Genomic DNA, 11,795 nt, shown 5'->3' on the forward strand with positions numbered 1-11,795 from the left:
AAATGAAATTGCTACACAGAACTCGGGCATTCCCTACAAATATTGTTTTATTAAAAGATAAGATTACATTTATCAAGTAGATAAATGTCATGGGTAATGCTTGATTACTTATACTATTGTTAAAATTACTGTGTTAAAAGGGTGGCATTTGAAAAAATATTTTAGTAACTTTACAATTCTTTTAAGAATTTTTAATTTTTTTTTTATTATTTTATCTATAAGTATTTTAAGATTTTGACTTCATAATACTTGTTGGTAAGTTTTTTTTTTACTCTGAATGAATTTAAAAAAACAAGGAGGTTCTAAATTTGAATATTTTGTGTTCAAGAATAATCATAGATAAGCATAGACCTGCCGACATTCTTCTTCTATGTAAAAGATATGAGATTCTAAATTCGAATATCTTTTCGCAGGCACTGCTATCCTTTATCTATATTTTTATTGTTTTCTTAAAAAAAACAACAACATTATCATCAACATGATCATATTTTACCGAGAGTATTATCCATGTGGTTCCAGCATACAATTGATCACCCCTTTCTTTCCCGTGGGTGTCGTAAGAAACAACTAAGGTCAAGGCATAGGCAGGAGCATCTCTCTTAAAACATTATTAAAGCCTAACTGCGGTTGCCCACCCGCTTGTCAAGCGTGGCAACTACTGCCAAAATCCCTTTCATTAGGGGAAATCTATGTTTAGCAGTGAACAGACTGACAGACAGACTGCTGAATAACTCTCCAGAACAGTAAATAACTAATGTAATAATAATAAACAATATTTTCAGGTTTGAAAAACTTCGTGTTGAAAGTGCATCAGGTGATAAGTAGAATGGATAATAAAACTGGTACTTTTTTTCTAATGTTCTTCTTCTTCTTTTCTTTCTCAATGGCAGTCGGTCGCCATTTTTACGACCATTTCCAGCCAGCGTCATGTATAAAAGGCACGTAACTCGAAAACTGTTATTTTCCTATAAGTAAATATTACTTATAGGAAAATAACAGTTTTCGAATTTTCAAAGCGAAAATTCGAAAGTTCAAAGCAAATCACAATCATAACAAACAGTTGGTATTGTCCCATCGCGTTTATGTATACACAAAATATAGCTTTTCATTTTAAATTAAATGTTCCACATTCCCGTCATTATTCGTCTTTCGTAATCAACCCAAAATTTTTTTTTTTTCTAATGTTATGAAGAGCAAAGAATCGTCTTTTTTTATGAATAAAGTAAAAAAAATGTATAAGAAAAAAAATATCGTCTATAGAAAGTTACATTATCTGCAAATAAAATAGGCCGTATAGAGCCGTATACTTTATTAAAAAAAAATTAGAGATCTTCCACCAACGATTATTTGCTCTATGCTTCCATCTATCTATTTGTACGAAGCCAGAGTGGGAAACTATACTAAATTAATATTATAAAGGGTTTTTTTTAATGGATGACCTATGAAAAGAGAGGTTAAGAGGTTTCTTCAGGGTCGGCAACGCGCGCGTAATACCCCTGATATTGCAGGCGTTTATAGGCTACGATAAACGCTTACTGTCAGGTGGGCCGTATACTTGATTGCCATTACTCAGTGATATAAAAAAAAAACTAAAAATTTATTTAATCGATTTAAAAAATCACCTATAGAAAGCTAGATTAATTGCGAATAACATAGGCTAAATATTTAAAAAAATAAAATCCCACGTGACATTTGACTGAATTTTTCAGTGACAATTATATATATTTCAGATAATACAACAACAAGTACCTATAAATGCGCAATATGCAATATTGTGGTACCGAAAATGTATTGGAAATTACACAACAATAGCTTCAAACACAGAACATGTTTGGAAATAGCAGATTTAGCACTGCTTAGAGTTAAAGAAAGCCTGTCTTTAGACTTATCAACTTGTAGAGACGAGCCGTCTACCTATTTTTGTGAGCCTTGCTGTCTTTCTGTCGCTACTGATCAGAAATTCCATCACATAACTTCAAAAACTCATGCAGATTCAATGAAACATGATGAGTTACTGTGTAACTTGCTTAAAATATACAAAGACAAGAATAATGTAAACGAAATAGATATAAAATATAACATTACAATAGGCAGTTCAGAGAGTGTTCGAAAAAATACAACAGGTCAGACTGCTAAAAAATTAATAAGATTAACTGAAACAGATGTAGAAGTAATTGATGGAAATACAAACGAAGATGACAACACAGATATAGAATTATCTATTTTAAATAAACATATTCATGAAATTAATGATAAATATAAATCACAAGGCTATATTTATATATTAAAAAACAAATACGTACATGTGGCCATAGATAAAGAATTGTTTCATGTGAACGTTCGAAATTTGAACGGAATAAAAAAGTTTCAAGAATATAATAATTGGAAATGTTTGTTATGTAATGAATGGTTGAAAACAAAAAATGATATAGTGACACATTGCCAGAATGAAAAACATGTAAGAAATATATCGGTGCCAAATTACCACTGCTTAAGAGCGTTTGAAAGCTTGGTAAGTGAATATGTGTAAATTTGTATATATATTTATATATCTGTAGGTGTATATATATTTTTTTTTAATGGGTGAAAATGGTATGGTAATCCCGCCTGTGCTAACGGAATACGCTGGCGGAGCACCAGTGAAGAGTAATAGATGAGAATGAAAACAGGCCAGTTAGCCCATCATGATGAATTCATCAGGAATTAACCATGTTAGTTTCCAGGGAGAACCGCGAGGAGGTCAACTTGGTTGGGTAATATTGCTAGCAATAGGATTCTCAGTCTCCATTACTAACAATCCGTTTCCCCCTTCAGGTCTATATATTTATTTATTTATTCATTAGTACAAATATGTGTACATGGCGGACTTAATGCTAAAAGCACTCTCTCTCAGTCAACCATAGAGTAGTGTCAGAATACTTGAATGCGGTACTAGTAATTATTGATATACATACATAATAAAATATATTAACTATTAAATATATATAAATAACAAATATACTTAAACATATATAAAATATACTATATTATACATGAAATTGAGAATAATATAAAGTACTTATACATATGTCTTAAGTATTGCGTATATATTTTGTGACGTAATTCGATTTATAGTATTATTACTATTTTTTTTTTTATTTTCAAATGCAAGGATAGGTCAGTATTTTTTTATTTTAAAAATAGAGAGTACAACTTTTTAAGTTTAACAGTAGGAGCCCAGAAGTTCAGTTAATAAGAGGCACAACTTTATTATTATGTTTTTATATATACAAATTAATAATTTATTAATAATATTATAATTACGCACGGAAGCTACCGTAGTTTGCAGAGAAGAGAGAGATAGAGTGGGTGGCACAGATAAGAAAGGCCAGTCTTGAATACAGATTAAATATTGTATAGAATATAGATTACTTATTCTAACACAACTGTTAATTTGTTTAATGTTAGTCGAAATCCTAATACATTTTTTTTTATCAAAAATAAGCAGTTCTTAAGCGAGAGCACTGTTACCCCACACCATTAGGCCAATTTTCTAATACTACGAGTAATTCTAATGTGAGACATTATTGTTTTCTTACAGAAAGATACACAGGTTCACTGTATAATATGTAACAAGCAAATGCCTAAAGATGTAATGGAAAATCACATATTGAGTGAAGAGCACAAAGTGGCCATAGATAGATCATTGATTTACAAAATAGATCATTTAACTTCTGATATAATTGTTTGCCAAATATGTAATACTGCAATGTTTGTTGGCAATTTTTCTAGCCACGAAAAGGGGCAGCGACATTTAAATAATTTAAACGAAAATGAAAAACTATTGGGAGGGAAACACGATGCCAACTTGACAGCGAATGTCAGTACAGGAAACCAAAATCCAATACTAGCAACATTGCCACACTATCAAATGAATTTAACGTCAAGTCCTAAGGTAGTCGAATGTAAAGTATGCCATGTGAATGTTCCTAACAACAAAACGCATATTACAGATCATGTTAATGGAAGAAATCATTCAGCTAATTATGATAAAATGCTATCAAATAATAATATGAGATTTGTTGATAACGGATTCTATTGCAGCAATTGTGATGTTAATATAAGTGCTAAGAATGAATTATTCCATATAAATGGTAGAAATCATCAAAGTAACATTAATAATAGACGCTCTAATGAATAGAATAATACCAGAGGGAGACTTTGTACAAAAGTCGATTGCTTGGGCACCTCGGTCCTATTCGTGTTTCAACCGTGAAGCAGTTGTGTTTGCATGGCTGTGTTTCGGTTTGAAGGGTGGGATATGGCGTGAATTTACTGGGTACAGAGGAATAACACCTGAGTCCTCAGAAATGGCAACGCATGGGGGGTATCATGGGCCAAACAGTATACTCTGTTATGTCCACGGTACTGCTCATGTTTATAGGCGACGGTTGCCGCTTTCCATCAGGTGGGCCGTCAGCTTGTTTGCCATTCTAAATTGTATAAAAAAAAAGATCGAGAAAGCTTGACAAGTTTCGGGATCAATTCGTGGTCATTATTCATGAGCGGATGAGACGCGAGCGTGAGCCTGGCTACCGCATTTTTTCTTTTAGTTTATGATAATTTTGCGAAAGCATAAATTTAACATATTAAGAGGTATTAATGTTAAGAGATAGATTAGGAGAAATGGCGTCTTAGAATCGACTCTTATATTTATTTGATTAAACTGTCACATTTATACTTATAAATAAATTATAATCTTTACTAATATTCTATTCTATTTTTTTAAATTAATGATAATGGAATGGTAACCCCGCCTGCGCTAACGGTCGACACTGACGAGGCACCAGTGAGGGATGATAGGTGAGAATGAAAAGGCAGGTCAGTTAGCGCATCGTGATGAATATATCAACAATTCAGCACGATGGTTTCCAGGGGGACCATGTGGAGGTTGACCTTATGAGGTTATATATTGCTAGCAATGAGACTGACAGTCTGCAGTACCACAGATAATATAATACTATACTAGTAGCAGTACTAACAACTCCTACCCTCTATTTTATTAAAAGGTATAATATACGTCTACCTCGCAAGGGACTTGGCGCGAATACAAATAATTTTTACTTAATCATATAATCTTGGTATAATAATTTTTTTGCATTAATTTTACATTTACACTTTTTTATATAAAAAAAAACAAACCATAAAGCATAAAATGGTTCTAGAATTAAACCCTGCGAGACACCCATAAATAATGATTAAAAATGGCGGTATACACTTTTCTATAACAAGTAATGTGGTAAAATGTTTATTAAATAAATTAAAGAATTATATTCAAAGTAAGTCAAATATATAAGAAACGATATTATTATAAAATATTGAAACTGGTCTATGGTATACAACTTAATCAAACGCTTGGAAGAAATCATGAAATTTAATGCTTCATAAATTATAATTTCAATTGCTTTATTGATATTGGTTATATACATAAAATTTCCAATAAACACATTTATTTCAATGTTTTTTTTTTTATTTATCTTTACTAAGTATTCGGTATCACTAATATAAAGTTTTTTTTTTTTATTTAAACTTCATTGATGAATTAACTTATTATTCTATCCAAAGCTTCCTTGGAAGTACCAAGTCGTCTAAATTTCTTTGCGTGATCTATTTTGTGTAATTTTGTTTATGCAAATTCTTCTACTGTAATCTTTTGGAGTGAGCAATAAATAGTAGTCGTGGATTTACAGTTTCATCTAATTTTAATATTTCGGATATTTACTAGTCCAGAATGATTTTTAAAATGTAAATAGAATTAAGTAATGAAGTAAACTCATAAAATATAATAATATAATACAGGAAATGGCATACGTAGCCTATGTTTTATGTAAATAATTATATATATATATATATATATATATATATATATATATATATATATATATAAACAAATAATAATTTTACAGTTGCCCATTAATTATAATGTAAAGGTTTAGCAAAAGTTCATACATCTTTTTTTTTATTCAACTTAGAATGTCAAACAAGCTGACGGCCCATCTAATGGAAAATGGCAACCGTCGCCTATAGATCTGAACAGTATCATGGACATAGTATACTGTTTCGCCCCTGATACCCCCATGCGTTGCCATTCCTGAGGACTCGGGTATTATTTTTCTGTAACCTGTAAATTCATTGCCATATCACAGCCATGCAAACACGACTGCTTTACGGTAGAAACATGAATGCGACAGAAGTGCCCAAGCACGAAAGATCCTGATGGGTCGACGTGCAACGGCTTAGCTGACCCCATATGCGAAGATATAACTGTAAAATTAATTTTCCAAATCGGTTTAGAACTGACTATATATGTATAGTTTTGTAACAAACATCGTGACACGAGAATTTTATATATAAGAGATATATATATATTTGTTTCAGTAATGAGCATAACTTGTTTTCTCTATGACAATACATTGAATATTACTATTCCAGACAAATTATCTTTTTGAAGACTAGGCAGCATGGTCTCCGACCTTAGCCTGTTCCAAACGGAACAAACGTACTAAAAAAAAAAAAAATGAATATTACTGTAGTTGATATAAAAAATCATAGTAAAAATGTTAGAGCGTACAATAACCCGTATCACCCGGAAGACGATGGTATTTTAGACGTGTCTGATGAAGATGGTGACAATTTGAACTACGAAGGCAGTAAAGTTAAACTGACAGACACTGAAACATCACCAATTGATAACAAAAAATTGAAAATCAATGGACGATACTATGATGGGGTTAAAAATGATGAAGCAGATAATTTCAGTGATATAAAGAAATATTTTGTGGCTTAATAAGTACATAAGTAATGTTTTCTGAGTATGTTAGATATTTTACTAATAGACCAAAATGTGTCTATATCTGTCTAATAAACAAATATTATGTCATTTTATTAAAAAAATAACTACAGAGTAGTTTTTGCTCTTAAAAATATTATCTATAATTGTAACATTAATTACAATTCTTATTTTAAAATAAATAAAACACGTCGAAGATAAAAGAAACACTAGGCGTCATGTCGTATAGGGAGGTCAAGGATATGGCCTGGGATAGAGATGGCTGGAGGAAGATGCATGAATTAGTTGCACCGACAAGAGGAAACTCTTAAATGAAAAGAAGAAGAAAACACATCGACGAACACGCGGTCGCAGAAAGAGAATACCATAGCCAATATTCTAGTATCCTTAATCTATGAACGATATATTTTTGCATTATTATTATTTTTGCAATTGTGCTTTGCACGCTTAAATAACTTTTCTTTATAATAAAAAACTGCTTATAAAATGAATATGCACTTTAATTGAAGGACGCCATGACAGAGAAGCCCAATTAAATTTTCCAATGTTGCCAACCTTAGGTACAATAATTTCTAATATACTACATTTCTGAAGAAAATCGGCCGTGAAATTAAAATTCCTGTTTTGCAAAGTTTATTGCACCCTAAGAACATATTCTTAAATCTTTGATTACACTGCTGCTTTGTTAAGTTAAATTTACTTAAACATATGAATTCACCTGCTATGGATTTCATTTTCTACATTAAGATATTAATAAATTGTAGTGTGTTTATTTTTAATACCCGGTATAGAATAAGCCATTCCTTCCTTTCCCGTTAATGTTATAAGAAGTGAATAAGGAAACACAATAGTCGAGAGATGAGCAGCAGCGTCCCTCTAAAACATCACCGAAAGCATAACTGATTGCTAACCGGTAACAGTATGTTAACATAAAGATATTATACCTGAAGTTCTTTATCTAAAAATAAATATTTTATGAAATAATAAATTAGTTTCTATTTTTGAATAAAATATATTATAATATTGTACACTTTTATTTCTTCAGTTACAACATTTATCTCTGCTTCCGCCTTAAATCGTCGAAATTATAGTTTTTGTCTGAAAAAACAATTGATTTCAAATTAAAATCCAAATTAAAATTGTAACCTAAGATAGAGCACACTCTCACACCTATGGCTGTATATAATTATGATCTATGTCTCTATATATTATATTGTATTAAAAAGTGTATAATTTTTCCTTTTTCTAATAAAAATTTTATGTATAAAAATTATAATGTAATTTTCTAATAAAATAAATTGTCAAAAAAGAAAAAGTTGTTTGCTGAAAGCGAAAGCCTTCCTGTATTGTAATATTCCATTATCCATAAATCCTACGAATATTGTACATTTAAAAATTATACAGTCCAAAAATAGCATTTACTTTCCAAAACATAGTTAACATAATTAATAATTTTACATTTTATAATATTTATTAAGTACCAAGTATATGATAGATAGATAGATAGACAATTTATTTGCATTACTTACAGCACACAAATTACAATAAAAAAAAAAAAAACATACACGTAATACACAGCAAAAGAGACAAAAGAATAAAAATAAAAAAAAGCACAAATAAAAAAACAAAAATACAAAAACAAAATACATATTTTGTAATGTAAAATATAAATACTTTGAGATTTGATGGATTGCAATTTATTATTGGCATGATATATAAAATTGAGTTTTTAATCTTATTTGACAATATTGGACATGTATCTTTTCAGATTCACTTTGACATTAATTTTGTATAATCTTAGTAATTTATTTATTTATTTATTTCGAATTAGGCACACCAGCAGTATACATATTATACATATATATTTTTTGTGTAGCATGCTGACATGCATACCTACAGTAGGCGTACACAACATTGACTACCGATTACATGCATATAAATGTCATAATATAATTAATATAATAAATTAAATTTATAATTACATATTTTTTGTTTCAAAATTCAATTAAATATAAAACAAGAAATCACCAATATTAGTGCTATATCCTTACTTAATTAAATTAATACATTAAAATTGCATGCCTACAAATTTAAGGTAAATAAACAAATGTCAAAAAGCTCTGTCGCATGGCCTTTATTATATTAAATGTCTGTTTAAAGCAAATAAATATTTCATTTTATTTCAAAACCTTTTTTTTTTATAACACGGGGCAAAAGAGCATACGGCTCACGGTAAGTGACTACCGCCGCCCATGATTACCCACAACACCAGCAGCATTGCAGGTGCGCTGCCGGCCTTTTAAAAAGGAATATACTCTTTTCTTGAAGGTTATGATGTTTTTTAAATAGTTTTTAAGAATTCTTTCACCTGACAGCTGTATCATCAAATCCTTTCACTTTAATATATTATGTTTAACTCACCAAAATGCGTTTTCTTGTTTAAATTTCCCGCCTTTTCCGACAACAGTCCTCTGTCTCTACAGTGTATGAATCTCAGTATCCTGTCTTCCTCCACTTCCGGTAGCCGCCCTTTCGGTGTCAGATTCATACCAGGACTGTTCCTCAGGAACGGAGCTGACATCATGCATGGATACCGTGACACTAGTTCCAATTCTGTAATAATAACGTGTCATTTTCCCACGTTCAGTAGTGGACAGTTAATAGTTGTATCACCATTATTTACGTGCTGTCAACATGTGTTATAATCACCACGTACCCAAGGCCAGCCACGGTGGTTGCTAGTGCCCCTGGACAAGTTTTCGATTGCGCCCTACCCCCATCTGACAGGGGGGAAAGGGATTCTTAGTAATGGGACTAGAGGCTCCGTTGCTAACAAAACACCTTATCAAGTCGCCCTCCACGCAGTACCTGGGAACCATCTTGATTTTTTTTATGAATTCATCACTATGGGCAAACTGACCTACTTTCATCCTCACCTATCATCTCTCACTGGTGCCTCGCTAGTGTATACCCATAGCGCAGGCGGGGTTACTATTCCATTATCATCCAATAAAGAAATCTCCATGACAATGAAAAAAACCATCGCCAAATATCGCCCACACCGACTTTAGTCTTCGCCGGGTCCATCAAGTCCGATATTTACCTGCTTCTAAAGATTTATTTCATTCATACTTTTGCTAAATCCTTTTCGAGCTTATATTGTGTAGGTGAATGACCTATTTGCTCATGTCGCTCTACCATACATGCTATTATTTTTTCTGTTTTACATTATTTTTTTTAAAACTTATGCTTTTTTTTACGGCTGTGTTTCGGTTTGATGAGTGGGATATGGCGTGAATTTACTGGGTACACAGGAATAACACCTGAGTCCTCAGGAATGGCAACGCATGGGGGTATCATGGGTGAAACAGTACAGAGGAGCGACGGGTACCACTTTCCATCAGGTGGACCGTCAGTTTGTTTGCCATTTTAAGTTGTATTAAAAAAAAAAAAACAATTTGTCGGAGACGACAAACATAGTAGCTTAATAAATTCTGTTACGGACACTCTTTTACATTGCTAGTCTATGTATATATCATCATCATCATCATTTCAGTCATTATTCGTCCACTGCTGGACCTAAGCCTTCCCCATAGACTGCCTTAAAGAACGGTCCTGAGACACCTGCATCTACTGACTCCTTGCAACGCATTTCAGGTTGTCACTCCATCTAGTGGGGGGTCGTCTTACATTGCGTTTACCCAGACGTGGTTGCCACTCAAGAAGCTTTCTTCCCCATCGTTTGTGAGTTCTTCGAGTTATGTGACCAGCCCATTGCCACTTCAGTTTGCTTATCCTTCTGGTTATTTTGTTTTTTTTTTTTTTGCGGATTTTGCGGAAACGATCCTCGTTTCAGACTCTATCACGCAAAGAGACTCCGAGCATAGCTTTAGGAGCAATCGTGTAGGATCACGTTTCGGTTCTATAAGTCAGCATTGGCAACACGCACTGGTTACAGATCTTCGTCTTTATAGGTGTATTTAATATAAGATCTATATGACGGTGATGTGATGGTGCTGGAGAAGGATGGAGAAAATTTGCTGGAGGGATCGAATTATCAATGAGGAAGTCCTGCTTGAGGTTAAGGAAAAAAGACAAATTATTAGAACTATTGAGGACAGAAGGGGAAAAATGTTGGGACACTTGACACGACGAACTTATGAACATATAATAGAAGGTAAAATAGAAAGAAGGAGGAGTTACATCAGGCAGATCAAGGAAGGAGTTGGTGTCGTGTCGTATCAAGAGGTGAAGAGACTCGCTGAAAACCGTAGTGAGTGGCAAGAGCTCCACCGACAAGAGCGCTGCTCTTAAATAGGATAGATAGATGACAGTGATACGTACTGATTAATTTGTATTTACAATGGAATAACCTCATGTGACAGACGCTGAGGAATGTCCTGTAGATACCGTGATTACATTTTTCGCACATCATCATACTACTGGCGGGGCACGATGTGGGGCATTTACTGTCATAATCCACTATATCCACTGGGGGAGAATAGGATTGTCAGTAATGAAGTTTAACAGTCTTATTTGCTAGCAATATTTTTTTCGTGTGGTCCCGGTATAGAATAGGCCATCCCTTCTTTCCCATGGGTGTCGTAAGAGTTCCTTTTAAAACATCTCCAAAGCCAATTGCGGTTGTCAGTCCGCCTGCTATACGTGGCAACTATTGGCAACCATCCCCCCTTCCCAAGGGGGAGGCTTATGTTCACGTGGGGACAGTTAAAGACTGACATGATGAATTTATAAATGTTTTAACAGACTTGAATCCCTACATCATCTAAAGTGAACCCATTATCTTCCTACCCTTATCCTAATTATATAAATTTTGTGATTGGCGTAATATATTTTTATCTATCTTACCCAAGTAGTATTATATTATCTGTGTAATTGTCAATATTCTTAAAAAACCAAATTATTAGCTACATCACTATTCTCACCAAAGATAAAAACTCTAAAA

General features: G+C 32.7%; 2 protein-coding genes across 5 annotated transcripts; one reads left to right on the forward strand and one right to left on the reverse strand.

The window, feature by feature from the left end:
* The first annotated feature begins 104 nt into the window (after window positions 1-104).
* Window positions 105-7,320, forward strand: LOC113520921 (uncharacterized). 4 transcript variants are annotated; one of them, XM_052892221.1, is made up of 5 exons: window positions 105-255; window positions 783-938; window positions 1,731-2,512; window positions 3,581-3,934; window positions 6,418-7,320. In XM_052892221.1, the coding sequence occupies exons 2-5, from the start codon at window positions 827-829 to the stop codon at window positions 6,418-6,420; spliced, it is 1,251 nt and encodes a 416-aa protein (XP_052748181.1). In that variant the 5' UTR covers window positions 105-255; window positions 783-826; the 3' UTR covers window positions 6,421-7,320. The 4 variants fall into 4 exon arrangements, with proteins under 4 accessions (XP_052748181.1, XP_052748180.1, XP_031767810.1 ...); XM_052892220.1 differs by having other exon boundaries at window positions 6,472-7,320; XM_031911950.2 differs by lacking the exon at window positions 6,418-7,320 and having other exon boundaries at window positions 106-255; window positions 3,581-5,497.
* Window positions 7,321-7,746: 426 nt separating this feature from the next.
* On the reverse strand, window positions 7,747-11,630 carry LOC128200078 (uncharacterized). Its single transcript, XM_052892202.1, has 4 exons — window positions 11,627-11,630; window positions 11,174-11,320; window positions 9,251-9,442; window positions 7,747-7,927 (listed from the first exon to the last, which is right to left on the reverse strand). Exons 1-4 carry the CDS (start codon window positions 11,628-11,630, stop codon window positions 7,884-7,886), a joined length of 387 nt encoding a protein of 128 aa, XP_052748162.1. The 3' UTR covers window positions 7,747-7,883.
* Between the last annotated feature and the right edge of the window lie 165 nt (window positions 11,631-11,795).

The sequence above is a fragment of the Galleria mellonella genome, unplaced genomic scaffold (assembly GCF_026898425.1).
Source record: "Galleria mellonella isolate WM207_F2 unplaced genomic scaffold, CSIRO_AGI_GalMel_v1 utg150, whole genome shotgun sequence".
Lineage (NCBI taxonomy): Eukaryota > Metazoa > Arthropoda > Insecta > Lepidoptera > Pyralidae > Galleria > Galleria mellonella.